General features: G+C 31.5%; 1 protein-coding gene across 8 annotated transcripts in view; it reads right to left on the bottom strand.

The window, feature by feature from the left end:
- Window positions 1–15,279, bottom strand: part of LOC127730130 (thrombospondin type-1 domain-containing protein 7B-like) — a 203,386-nt gene that overhangs the window by 63,022 nt on the left and 125,085 nt on the right. For 7 of the 8 annotated variants that reach the window (XM_052238264.1, XM_052238270.1, XM_052238268.1 and 4 more), the window contains one exon: window positions 1,209–1,370. In XM_052238264.1, the coding sequence (XP_052094224.1) occupies window positions 1,209–1,314 (106 nt within the window). In that variant the 5' untranslated portion in view covers window positions 1,315–1,370. Of the gene's footprint in view, window positions 1–1,208; window positions 1,371–9,456; window positions 9,558–15,279 lie in introns of all 8 variants that reach the window. The other variant, XM_052238265.1, reaches the window with a different exon arrangement.

Genomic DNA, 15,279 nt, shown 5'->3' with positions numbered 1-15,279 from the left:
GATACCACAAGATTATATTCGTATTAACAGCAGGGCTTATTGAAAATTTCTGATTGTACTCTATTTCCTCAAGATCTTCCTGATTAATATCACTAAACTGCTAACATATCTGACAGGAAAATCATGTAATCTAATTTACTGCAAGATGTCGTTAAATGAAATTGGATACCCTGCATTTATCGTGCTTTTCCATAACATATGGTCAAATCGATGAAAGACCCCCCTGCTAAATTATGGGAAACTATCATTAATGTCCTGGTGTAAATTAGATACAACCAATCCGGCTAACGCCCTCATAGGTGTATTTAATATTTGTATACAAATCAATTTACATAGAATAAAAAGAAACATGTTCACAGTTCTTGCAGCGATACCTTATTATGAAGCCTGCTCCTTTTAAATTATAAGGTCTTCTAAAGACAAAATGCTCCTTGACATAAAACTGAGACAGCATGATGATGGTATTGATTTTAAAGCCACCCATCAATAAAGTTCTAAATACAATGCAAATTATATTATTATCCTAAAAGGAAGTAAAAATATGTAATGCACAAAGTTTGTAGAGTGATGTGCTGTTACAACACTGATCATTAGTTTAGGGGGAGGATTGGGCATCCGAAAACATGTTCAACCCCGCAATATTTTGTATGTGCCTATCCCAAGTCAGGAGCCTGTAATTCAGTTGTTTTCATTTGTTGATGCATATTATATTTGTTTTTATTGTTTTGTACATCAATCAAGCCATTTGTTTTACATTTTGTTATGTCAGGGCACTTTTTTAGCTTGCATTAGCAGTACATGTATAGGCTTTGCTCAATGTTGAAGGCTGTACAGTGTAGTTGCTAACATCTACATCATTTGGTCTCTGGTGGTTAGTTGTCTGATTGGCAATCATACCACATCTTATGTTATATGACACATTTATGGAAACTTTTGATATAGCTACAATGTTTTCCTTTCATCAAATAAAAAAAATTTAGTACCAAGGAATATGATATTTAAACATTGATGGCATAGTAATAACAAAATACTATAAAACATAAAATGATCATGTTTAGAGACTATGATAAACAGCAAAACATTTCATTTAATTTGCTGTTGGAAGCACTTAAAATACTTTCCAGATGAAGAACAGCAATAAAAATTATAGTTTTGAGTCAATTTTCAGATTTTAAGCAGCAAATATATATATATGTGCATAAGTTTACCTGGTCTCCAGCTGTACTGTGCAGCAGATAAAGAAACAAGGCATGTGACAACAAGGAAGAAGTGACGAACGTCAGATGCTGTTCCAGTTAGGATACCATATTCCATACTGGGTTTTACATTCTATAGTCTTCTGAACAACAATCTTCACCATTTATATTGGTCTGAAAATATAAATACAAAACTCTTGTACTCTCTACTTCAACAATGACAGGCTTATTAAAGCACTTCTACAAGACAAGTATATTAAAGTTGAAGATAAAGTAAGGCTTCTCCTCCTACATGGAAACATTATCTATTTCTCTCTTTGTTAAGGATAATAGCCAAGTCACAACAAAATGACCTTTGGTTTATCAAGTTTACATGCAACTATCTAAATATAGTTTTTCATTACAAAAAAAACATTTATCAATCTTGCTTGCATTATGATGCTAAAATTCCACCCAATAATATTGGCAACTTGTGATTTTGTATTAAAAACCAAATTTTTGCAACATATAAAAATAAGGAGTTGTGGTATGATTGCCAATGAGACAACTATCCACCAGTGGCCAAATAAAGTAAATGTACGAAATTATAGGAAACTGCATGGCCAACAACATAGTCTATCCAAAAATTTAAAGAATTGAAAAGCAATTTGATGTCGAATTTTGTCACGAATGGAATGCATTTTTTCTTCCCAATAGTTGGTGTATAAAATTCAAACCTTTGTAGAATATTTTAACATAAATTGCAAATAACCGCATAATGCAAGTATGAAAGTAATGTTACAGCTTAATGATAAACTTAATCTCAATTCAGCAAATTCAGTAAACAGTTTCAAATAAGGCGATACAAGTACCATGTCATCATATACACAGAACTTTTCTTATGGTGTTGAATTCCAACATAAATAAACAGCTGCGCCATGAGCGCATGATACGCCCGTTGTCTTGTGTGTGAATTTTTATGCAATAAGCATAAATAGTTTCTGACATACGGCGTGACATGCGAAAACCCCCTTTTTTTTTTTACAAAAAACTCAATATCTCAAAAATAAAATTTTGAATCAAAACCAAAAAGTATACAGATCTTTAGATTAATATAACTAAGAAGTGTTTAAAATTTTAACCAATAATCATAAATAGTTTTTGAGATACGGCGCGACATGTGAAAACCCCCTTTTAAAAAAAAAAAATCAATATCTCAAAAATAAAATTTTGAATCAAAACCAAAAAGTATACAGATCTTTAGATTAATATAACTAAGAAGTGTGTAAAATTTTAAGCAATAATCATAAACCGTTTTTGAGATACGGCACGACATGTGAAAAACCCCTCCCCCTTTTTTTACAAAATACTCAATAACTCAAAAATAAAATTTTGAATCATCACCAAAAAGTATACAGATCTTAAGGTTAATATAACTAAGAAGAGTGTAAAGTTTAAAGCAATAATCATAAACTGTTTTTGAGATACGGCGCAACATGTGAAAAAACCCCTCCCCCTTTTTTAACAAAATACTCAATATCTCAAAAATAAAATTTTGAATCATCACCAAAAAGTATACAGATCTTAAGATTAATATAACTAAGAAGTGTGTAAAGTTTTAAGCAATAATCATAAATTGTTTTTGAGATACGGCGCGACATGTGAAAAAAAACACACACCTGTTTTAGTTACTAAGTCCCGTAACTCAAAAAGTTTTAATCTTATTTTCACCAATAAGTATACAGATCGTTAGACCATCATAAGAAACAACTATGTTAAGTTTCATGAAATTTGGATAAGTCATTCTCAAGTTACGGTGCGACATGTTTACGCGGACAGATAGACGGACAGACAGACGGACCGACGCCGGACATTTGTATAACATAATACGTCCCGTCAAAAATTTGACGGGCGTATAAAAATTTGGCTGACAATGAGCAATCATAACAACATGTAATTTTTGAAAAACAAAATCAAACAACTTGTGATAAACAGACATTCATATACATATCATAATCATAAGGTAATCGAAAAAATCAGGTCCTATAATTTTGACATACTTTATATAGAATCAATAATATATCATCTGTAAAGCAGTGGCAATAAATTGTCTGACACTTAACTTTTTCTCTAAGATGTAATCTATATGACACAAACTATCCAGGAAATTAGGCAATGGATTATGTGTTATTTGATTTATGTACTTGTACAAGTTTAAGTTGCTGACCGGAAAAAGCTAATGTAGATGTAAGAGATATATCGGACACTATTAGTAAAGACAATGGAGGCATCACAATCTAAATTACGTCTTATTATTTACTCCTACAGAGGTCATCATCAGTTTATCTGTCTTACTAAGGAGCTATGGATGGGTACCATGCAAGAAACTATGGACAGTCTCAGTAGGGAGATTATTCTAGCAATATGTGTCTTGTGTTTTTGTATACTGTTGTCTGTCTTTTGGTCGTTTTTTGTATTTTGCTATGGAATAATAAGTCAGATTTTATTTGACTAATGAGTTTGAATGTTATTTTGGTATCTTTCGTCTCTCTTGTAACAAAAATGATACCCCTTTTCAGACCACTCCTTCAGCACAGAAAATGTGGTCTTTCAACATTGGTGGCCTCTTATAGGGAGTAAAGGTCAAAAGAAATTACTACTCTAGAATAAAGTAAAAAAATGAAACATAATCATTATATAGGGAATAACCTTTCTCAGAGGACTCACATTTTAAGATTTATCACTCCATGCAACTTGAAGTCAATAAGTCATGACTGATGAACTCTTCACCATATTACCAGAAAGTATCCAATATTTTCCGATAATTTTGATAAAAATAATTTTTCAATAATTATATGAGAGCTTATGATTATGCTTGTCATCTGATAAACATTTTAAAGAACCTAATCATCTGTGTGTCTAAGCAGAACAGTATTCACATGGAACCTATATGTGTTATTTACTACAATTGTAAGCCTCAATTGAATTTAAATGACTTTCTACTTCTTTTACAGCAGTGTCATTAACTAGAGATCAACAAATCAAAATAATGTTAGCCTTTATCTAATTTAACTTGCATTAACACAGTGCAAAAAATGAAACATTAAACTATCAAATGCAATATTGATTTCAAATTTTCTGCAGTGCAAATGAGTAAATCATCAATATACAATCTAAGTTATAATCATCACTTTCAAATTGTTAATTTATAACATAAATGTATCACTTCAATTGGTAATTGGTCCCTCTAATTATACTATACAAGGAATTGCTAGCTACAATTGATCTGTTCCCCTGCTCACTGGTTTATCTACAAATATTACCCATAATTCATTTTAAGTGTCAAAAGTCCATCATCAATCACCATGTGATATGAGCAGTAATTGCATCTGAATGCCAAGAGAAAAAGTATTAGTTTTCTTGACCTATAAAAGTTCCACTTCACTTTGGAAAATTTCATATAAACTGTCTCCTAGCAAAGAACTTCTGCACATGTGATTGATTAGTTTTAATTCAAATCCTGAATGACAAAAAAAAATCATATTAAAATAGTTCAAGGTGTGAGGACATCATAGGCAAATATAATTGTCCATATGCTACAGACCTTTGCTGATGAGCAACCAATTATATCAATTAAACATTTGCCTTATGAATTGATGATGCATGTACCATTTAACCTTCAACAGTTTCTGCGTCAACGTTGCCCTGTACAATCAAGTTGTCTTTCATTATAAAATGTAACCTAGTTTGGCAGTACTGCAACTAGAAAATTATATATATTTTTGGGATAAAAGAACCATCATTCAATGTAATTTTTTGTTATAATTGTCATGTTTCTGACAAAAAAAATACCAAACTTCATCAGGACAAACTTTTAAAAAAGTGAACTTTCCCACTGGCATCATTTGATCACAATTCCTACAATAAATTTACATTCCTTATTAAGACAATAATATCAGCTGCTATCAAGTATCACATTACTGAAGTCTTTCCTTTCTTCCTGTCTTCCAGGTTATTGACTTGTAGTAATTATCCATTTTGTTTTTAAATATACAAATTGACGTAATTAAGAAAGTCTGACATTTAGAATAGGTTTATCAAACTGGAATTCCTTGATATCTGATCTTATGGAAAGCCCTAGGCTTTGCTAAATATAAGATGTAAGAACAGTTTTAGTCCTGGTTCTAATAACTATATCAGTAGATCATTTGACCATTTCGTATTTCAGTAAATGAGTTGTTTATCATCTCCTTTCAATTTGCAACTCTGTGCAGACATTTATTTCATTTTAAGAATAAATCATAAATGCATAGCTATATACTCAATGCAAGAAGTAGAGATAGTTTTTGCTGATTATAATAGAACATGTCTTTCTAAAGTAAACCATTAATTTAATGTGACAAATGCATAACCATCAACTCCAAAGAACCCATGACAATAAAGTGGAAACAAATTACTAATAAATTAAGCAAAAAATCTGAAACTGATGGTTATTTGCCAGAAAGAACTAAAATGTGTTTCTTTTTAATTTGAATTGGGAAAGTAAAGGTGATATTTAATTCCAGCAGATCGGTAGCAATAATGTCAACAATTGTATAGCCTGTGTCAGTTAGTGAAAGAAATTATCTTAAAATTTATTGAAGTGCTGCAGTTTGTTAATGTCATATAAATTTGACACACTGCTTTAACTTTCTAATTTAAAGATCAAAACTTCTTATTGAAGGAAATAAAATTACTGTGCATACATGCAGCACGCTTTTCATTTTCAGTATACATTGTATATACCATGTGGTTATTTTGTGTCTTACACACTGAGTTGATGACTGATGGCTGATAGACCAAAGTAATTCCAGGTTACAGTAAAGATAGAGGTTTCAAATAAAGGCAGCATTCACAGTAGTTAGCCACTGAAAGATCTAACAGATTTTTGCTTTATCAGATGTGACTTTCAATACTTCAGTGCTGATGTTTACTGATAAGTTACAATCTAACAATTGTAAATGAAACCAATGATTGGTTTACATATGCAAATCAATCTCAGTTGAAAATCTAAATGAAAGGATTTAAAATTTGAATTGTCACTCAAAATATAAATCTTTACAATCCTCAGAAAATGCAGTATTAAAATGGATACAGGTTACCAGAAGCTCTGTATTTATCCAACAAGAAATACAAGTTGTTAAATTTCTGTATAAACTAATTTATGATTTTTTGACTGTTTTACAGAGAATTCTGTAATTTTGTAGTTATTATCTCTTGCTCTTACAATATGTATCATTATTCAGTATTGGTACATGTTTTTCATTACTAGTTTATTTTTGTACATCCAAATTAATCAATGAATGATTTTTTCGAGGAGAAATTTAAATTTCCCATTGAATGAACTCTGCAGAGAACAATTGCTTTTGTATTTATTTTACTGGAACAGTAAACTTAGCAAAAAATTCAAATGGACAGGTAAACTCCAACTGATTCTGGGGAAAGGTTTGATTGCCTTCGCTATAACACTTCAGTTAAAACTATATATATACTTTTGGCAAACTTTCCTAAAATCTTGTAATTCCTTAATGGCATCAAATTAGCAATTTATAGTTAAATAGTCATTTGGTTCCATGTTTTCTGATTGCCTTGGACAACTCTGAGAGTTGAAATATGTGTAGTATTAAGATAGTCATTTTTCTATTTTTTTTCATTTAAATCTCGTAAATGTAGACAAATATGATGCCTACCCATGTTAAATATGCAGGACATGAAAGAATAAGAAAATTCAGATTTGTTTTTAGAAGTAGACTTATATAAGACATGTTCTAAAGGCAGACTCATTCCGAAGTAACCAATGGAATAATTTCCACTGGACATTAAGCAAAAAACAATCAATTAATTTATTAAAAGACAACCATTTTGATTTGATGACACAAAACTGATTTAGAAAAACAATTAAAAATTATAAAAACAATAGACTTACTTTTTAAAATTTTCTATTGAATTTCCTAGAGAATAACCCCCACAAAACTTTCCATTCTGATCTCCAGTATTGTTCAAAATACAACTGACATTGCTTGTTTTATTGTGAAGGTCTCTCACATTCACCCCATGTTTGTTTACAACAAAATCATTTTAGAATGCAGGGGTAAATCAGCTATAGAATTATAAAACTTAATGTAATTCAAAAATATTTCATTGAATATGTTCAATGTTTACTTTGGTTGTCAATGATATTTCTATGCTAATGCCATTTGCGGGTGTTTATACTGATGAACCACATGTGCTGATGAACAAGGCAAGTAATAATATGCTTACCATATAACATTACAGCCCTACAAAGTGGTTTATCCTAAGCATATTTAATTGATTGATTGATTTTTAATTGCCTAATGCCAGGTAGCAAAGTATAATCATATTTTAGCTAATTACTATCTATTGTAATTTCTCAATAACATCAGTTCCACGAAGCGTTTGGTAAAAATAGATATTATGGCTGTTTTGTTTTTTTAATTTTACTGCTGTTTATATTAAAAAGGAATTCTCACTTTCCATGCCAATAGGTAAAATATCTATCTGTTTGCCCCTTTTTCCCCTTATCTACATAAATAAGCTATTTTTACTTAAAAATGGATTGTGGTGACACTTCCTCAAGTTGCATATCTACAGAGTTTTGTCCTGACAGCCATCCTAGATTTTAAATGTTTACATGAACGTAGTGTTCATGTTTGATCAAACTCTAATTGTAAGCTTTTCTTAACATTATATCTCCCACCACCTCACATTTAATTTGAAACCAATACACTTTTCACAAGTTAATCAATCCTTCAAACTCCTATCCAAATATTGCCCTAAAAGCAAATTACTTTTGATGATATATTTTGATACTAGAAAGTGCTCAAAGAGACAAATTAACCCAAAGCTCTCTTAATCACTTCTTCGTTACAGCATCATTATTGGACAAATTTGCAGAGTAAACTGGTATCAGGAGAAAGATGCACAAAAGAATATTAAAAGACAATATATCATTTGAGGACAAACATTCCATGAATGGATAATAGAAGTTTACTAAAATATATATAAAAAGGCAAGTGAAACAATGTACATAATATAGATTACAAACAACTAAATCTGTACTTCACTTCTCAGTATTTCTGATATCACCATAATACCGTAATTAATGGAAAGTCAGAATGAGAAAACAAAAAACTGACAAAAATAAATTGTCGTTATTGAAAATCTGTCTCTTATAGCTACAAAATGTACTTGAGGTATTATAATATTATTTTAATTTAGAAAAGACAATACAAGTCTTATACATCTCATTGCTGTTTGTCTAAAACATTCAGTTTTCCAAAATCAAGGATGCCATAAAGCAATGACGTCATATGTCCCTGCACATGCATCTTCCTACGTGTTAAAAAAAAATCCTAAAAGTAACCATTTTCCTGTATAAATGGAATCAAGATAAACAAAGGTTTCACAAATGATCAAAATAATTGTCTTAAGATAACAGTTGCATGCCATATAAATGCAATGAGTCAGTTATTGCACAAAATGCCAGGTGACAATAACTGATCACTGACTTGAAATTATTTCTTGACGTGAACGGCATATTTTTCAATGTGACAAAATGCTATGAAGAACAATGTAAAGTGATGGATAATTGAAGTTTCAAGCCTTCTATGCCATTTTTTTCCTGAATTCTTAGTTCTAACTATTCTCTTGATTTTGGTTAGCAGACTGTATTTGTACTTATAAGAGTTGTATGTAAATAGAAAAATTTCATTAAAACCTACAGAGCAACTACGCTAGTTTTCATAAGGAAGAAACAGAGACTTTAATCAATTTCAGATTTATAAATGATTATTAACGCAGGAACTAATGCACAACTCAGTCAATTTCACTGTCATACAATTATACTTGACCAATTTTTCATTTGAATAAACATTAAATTGACTATTTATCAGGCCTGATTTGGACTTTTTTTAATTGCATTTCAGTTAAAAACTACTTTTTACCACAATTTCTGAAATGTCAAATTTCATACAAATATTCAACTTCTTATCGAAATTAATCTCTTTAATGCACTGATGTGATTCTTGATTTCATTCAATTAAGCCAGTCAGTCAAATTTAAAATTCCTAATATAGCAGTTAATGGTTTGATTTTCTCAGAGAAGTGATAGTTTTCAGAGGGAAAAACTCTTATCGTTTCAATAACAGAAGCAAATGAAATTTTCTAACATGAAAAAAAGTTGAAAGGCAATTCAATTAAATGAATCAACAAAAGAACTCACACAACAAATAAGGAAAATGTCTGCAAAGACTGAACATCTTATATATCACTGCATCCTCTTTCTGTGTCTTGCAAATATTCAAGCATAATCCAGATACATACCTGGAATTATATAGAGTTAGCTAATGCAGTTAATTTGTTATCATAATTTTGATTGGACAACATCATATATATTTTGAGAACTCCAGGTTTACCAAGAGGCCAGTTTAGGGGCCTTGGAGTGTCCACCCCTCCCCTTTATGGAGCTGCATTTATGGTTAATCTAGACTTTTAACCTGTTCCACTCCAAACTTTTTCAAAATCCTGGATCCACATCTGTTACCAATCCGTAACTTAAAGAGAAGCCAACATTTTGAAATACAGAATTTTTGTTAAGTGATTTTTTCAAAAATAAGCAGAAGTCTAACTTTAAATTATCGTTTTTGTCAAACTCTATTTTTTTCTGAAGCATACATATATTATGAAGCCTACAATTGTCTGGTGCTCACATTTAATGCCAGAATCATATTGAAGACATCATACCGGTAAGGTTCAAAAGACCAGAACAATATTACACTGCACTTTCAATTTATGTGATACTTTTGCATTAGATGCAGATACTAGTAATGGTATTTTAAGTTTGGCTTGGTTTTACTGTCACAAATATCTGTTAATTAATTTAAAGTCAAAATCCTTAAATCCAATGCCACTGAATAAAAGCTTATGATGTAAGTCAATGAAACAGCAACATTAACATCACAGTTGTATCATAAAGCATCAATAAATCTTTTATTGTATTCAAAGAAAATTGTCTTCAAATTAAGTAAGAACTGACACTCCTTATATTACAGAACAAAAGTAATTAGATGGACACCAAGATGTACAGATGCACAACAACGATAATTCTGACATGATTTGTGAAGAACTAAAAAATTATGAGAAAAATGCCTTCTCACAATAAAACTTTGCTGTATCATAAAAAATTAAACCCAATCCCCTTTTTTCTCTCTGTCCTCTAAGCTTTAAGAACAATTTGAAACTATATTTCATAACATCTTTGTCAATAATTAGTGATCAATATCTATTACAAAAGAAATTAAACAGTCCTGCCTGGTTGGAGATGCAATATATATCAAATTATGAATGACAAAAGATATTTATAAAACTGCTTCTTTGCGTTGCTTATTAACAGAACCAGCAGGAAATTATTATTTTTAAACAAGAAGATAGTAAACTGACAAACCCATTATTATTTTTTGCGTTCAATCCACAGCTATATAATTGTTACCTTTGAAGCCTATCTGAAATAGGACTGCTATTTTATTTTAAAGGCAAAAAACTGATAGGAATTGATCATTTGATTTGACTATTCAGTGTATAAATTACAAATAAAGAGTCCAGGCTACCAAGACACCATTTATTTAGTCTAAAAAAAGTCGTATTTTGAAAGCTCTGACAACAGATAAGTCATATTTAGTGGTCCATAATATTCATTTGATCAGTAGTGAAAAAAAGATAACTGTCCCCAGCAGGCACAACAACGTTGATTCAACATTGAATAAACGTCAGATTTCAACGTTGAATCAATGTTGAAAAGTAGTGTTGGATTGAAAATTGATATGACGTTGAAAACATAACGTTGATACAACGTCAGCTTTCAACGTTGAAAATAGGTTGAATTTTGGTCTAAATGTGGTCAGTGCATGTTGAAAAAAAGTCGATTGCTGGTTGAATTGTGGTTAGTGTATGTTGAAATCGGGTCGAATGTTGGTTGAACTGTAGTAAGTGTACGCTGAAATCAGGTCGAATGCTGGTTGAGCTGTGGTCAGTGTATGTTGAAATCATGTCGAAAGCTGGTTGAACTGTGGTCAATGTATGCTGAAAACATGTCGAATGTTGGTTGAACTGTGGTCGGTGTATGTTGAAATCATGTCGAAAGCTGGTTGAACTGTGGTAAGTGTATGTTGAAAATAGGTAGGAGTTGGGTCCAGGTAGACTGTTTTAGAGTTAATTGAAGTTGAAACTAGAAATGTGGTTGAGAATAGGATGTTGAACATTGGCTAAATTGAGGTTTGATAACAGCTGAAATCATTACCCCTTATTATATCCATCAATACCATTTTATGTGTAAAAAAACTATCGCAAAACTATATGTACTAAGTGGGAGTAGTCATGCGTCGGTGGTTGATGTACATGTAGTCTGTTGCAGAATTCAATATTTATGTCATTGAAATTTCTGCCTGTTCGAATATTTCCCTTTTTAAATTTCTCTACATTTTATGATCAAGTGGAAAATAAGTCATTCTCTTTGTTTCGGTAATACTGGTAAGAAGACCACTCATTTCTGAATCTGATGTTTATTATTCAAGACTTGACAAGAAGAACAGGAACAATTTATTAACCATGTTAACCTTACTAGGCATAGATAATCGGGAACTTTATTGTAATGTCAGTTGGCATACATTTTTGTAACTTTATTGTTCTTTATAGACAGGATCTTGTTGTGCTTATAACTATTCTGTTAATACACAAAATATGTTTGTGACATAAAACAGTAATTATATAACAAGTTGCTCACATATGCATCTTACAATTTTAAACAAACACAAACTGAACAATTAATTTTATTTAAAAGTTTAGTCCTTCTGCTAGACACATTCCCAGATATATAACAGGGGCATATTTTAGGTATCTTGCACAGTAGTTCCATATTGTGGTCTCTGTTGCACATTAGTCACTTGTAACTACAGCATCTGCAACAGAAAAAACATGTGCTATCTTTATCATAACTTCGTAAATATCATTATGCGGCTCTAATAAAGAATACTACTGTTATATGTAAACAAACTAGATATCATTGAGATGGGAGCCATCTCTGTGGGCCCCGCTGTGAATAATGTGCATAACATTATTTTATCTTTACCATAGGACATGGGGTTGTCAACTGAAACCAAAGTTTTTGACCTTGAACTTTGGCCTAGGAAGTTGTACATAAATTATGACACAACCTCTGGTGTTGGTTTATATACATGTCAAGTATAAACTTTGAAATCATAACGGTTCTCAAGATATAGAGCGGACACGATCTTTACCATAGGGCATAGGGTTGTCAACTGAAACCAAAGTTGTTGGCCTTGACCTTTGACATAGGAAGCTGTACATACATTATGACACACCCTCTGGTGTTTGTTAATATACATGTCAAGTATAAACTTTGAAATCATAACGGTTCTCAAGATATAGAGCGGACACGCTCTTTACCATACATAGGCCATGGGGTTCTCAACTGAAACCAAAGTTTTTGACCTTGATCTTTGACCTAGGAAGTTGTACACTCATTTTGACACACCCTCTGGTGTTGGTTAATATACATCTCAAGTATAAACTTTGGAATCATAACGGTTCTCTAGATATAGAGAGGACACAATGTGTTACGGACGGACAGACGGACGGACGGACGGACGGACAGACGGACAGACAGATTGATCACTATAGGGCGTCCGCCATTTGGCAGGGCCCTTATAATCTCTGTGCAATGCTATTGCTATTTCTTTAAATATCTATTTAGAGCGACCATGTGTTTTTTTTTACCTTGAGTTCAGACATGAGAAAATAAAAATATTTCTAAAAAAAAAAAAGATTTTAGAGACAAAGTGACAAAATCACACACAATTTGTAATATGGAAAAACAATGATATATATTATTTCAATACTCACCTCTTATTATTTCAAACTAGCTTGAATCACCGAAGGCATGTTTATTCTTTATACCCGGTTATATGTAATTTCCGACACGGGTTTATTTGTAAGACATCTACAAAAAAAAAATTGTAAGTGCAGCATTTCTAAATTGTCAACTCCCTCTTTAACTTGAAAATAAAAAGTTTCATATGTGTGAAACGCTTACAAAATTTTGACTTCCAAAACCTTTCATAAATTGTTTGAAAACCTTATGGTTCAATTATTTTTATTGTAGCATGACTTAAATTTGTCCTCCATAATCCAACAAGATTCTGGAATCAGTAGCAGATCCAGAAATTTTCATAAGGGGGTCCACGGACTGCATAAGGGGGGCCGCTCCAGTCATGTTTCATTGATTCCTTATATAATCAACCATTTTTTTCCCTCAAAAGGGGTGCCCGGCACCGTCCCCAGCTCTGCCTCTGAGAATCAAGGGCTTTAATTATAACTAATTTTAATCCTAAATTATAGTTTGAAGATCTCACAATACGCTAATGGGGTTTCAATTTTATTTATCTTGACCGTCACTTATCTTGAGAAACAATAATGCACCACAGGCAACAAGATCTTGACAGTCACTTATCTTGAGAATCAATAATGCATCACAAGCACCGAGATCTTGACAGTCACTCATCTTGAGAAACAATAATGCACCACAAGCACCGAGATCTTGACAGTCACTCATCTTGAGATACAAAAATGCACCACAAGCACCGAGATCTTGACAGTCACTCATCTTGCGAAACAATAATGCACCACAAGCACCAAGATCTTGACAGTCACTCCTCTTAAGATACAAGAATGTCCCTATATATACTTTTTTTTAGTGTTTCGGCAGATATATAAAGCTTTGGATGGTCATCTTAAAAGATGCTTTACTTTAATATAATTCAAAATAAATATTATTCCCGTATAATTAACTATATTAATATATATGTCTTTTTACAACTAAATTCTTCATCAATAGATACTTTCGGCATGGTTGCTAAACGCAAGAAGTAGTTCAACTTTGACCTGTGTTTACATTTTTCTTCAAACTTCAATAAATTCCAGTCTTTTATGTTACGTCTTATTAAAGTTTACGTTAACATGCATATGGATTAAGTTTAGATATTGAAACTTAAGGAATATTTTCAATTTCCTTGATTTTTTTGCGCTGTAATAGTTCAATACGGTCAACTGAAAGAACATCTATTTCGACGTTATCATATAAACCACTTTGAAATTAGTCAGATCATTGTGTATTAATTTGTTATGGTCACACATGTTTCTTATCTGCCGTACTGCTTCATTAATAAATCCTCGAAATACATGCTGTGAGTGACATCTATTAATTCTGACCCAGAGAAAAGAATTTGTTTGTTTTAAATGTGTTGCAAGGTCAAGAATGCCATGTGTTGTAAATCTTTGACTTTTAATTATATCAACATATAAAACATATGAAAGAAATTTGTGAACTTTAATAATTGATTATCATTATTTGCCAGACGAATAAATTCTTCAATTTCATCCGATGTTACATGTTATATTTTGACTCAACGCTCCCAATATCTGCAATGATAAAATTCTTTGCCATACGCTTTTGTTTTTAATTACCTAATCATTGTTCATAAACACACTCCCCCTTTTTCAAGTCTTTACATAATAAGTTGCCTCACCCAATAAATGTACAAATATATCTTAAGGTCAACATTGATGTTCCCAGAGATCTAAACAATATGTGTGTATCTTATCTGCTGGAATATGACAACTACGTGTATAATTATAAATTATTTCTGATCTGCTTAAATCACTATACTCATTACAGCTACACTATTGTATACATTAAATTATCATATAACTATTATCAAATCAAACAATAAATGAAAATTATACTTACTTTGCACTGCTGAGAGCAACTGTTAACTTGATGTGGTAATCAAATTGGCGCAAATAAATTCGAAATGTCGGCCTCATACGCATGCGCCAATCAGAAAAAGATATCCGTTTCTAGTAAATATAATATTTTATCGCAATTTAAAGATTAATTAATATATGCAACAGTAATAATTGAATTTATTCAAAAACAATATAAATAAAACGTGATTATTTTGGCTAAAAGGAC

This window comes from Mytilus californianus, unplaced genomic scaffold, assembly GCF_021869535.1.
Source record: "Mytilus californianus isolate M0D057914Y unplaced genomic scaffold, xbMytCali1.0.p SCAF_2, whole genome shotgun sequence".
In the NCBI taxonomy this organism is placed as follows: Eukaryota; Metazoa; Mollusca; class Bivalvia; order Mytilida; family Mytilidae; genus Mytilus; species Mytilus californianus.
The sequence above is the reverse complement of the archived record's forward strand: the minus strand, read 5'-3'. Positions and strand labels throughout refer to the sequence as shown.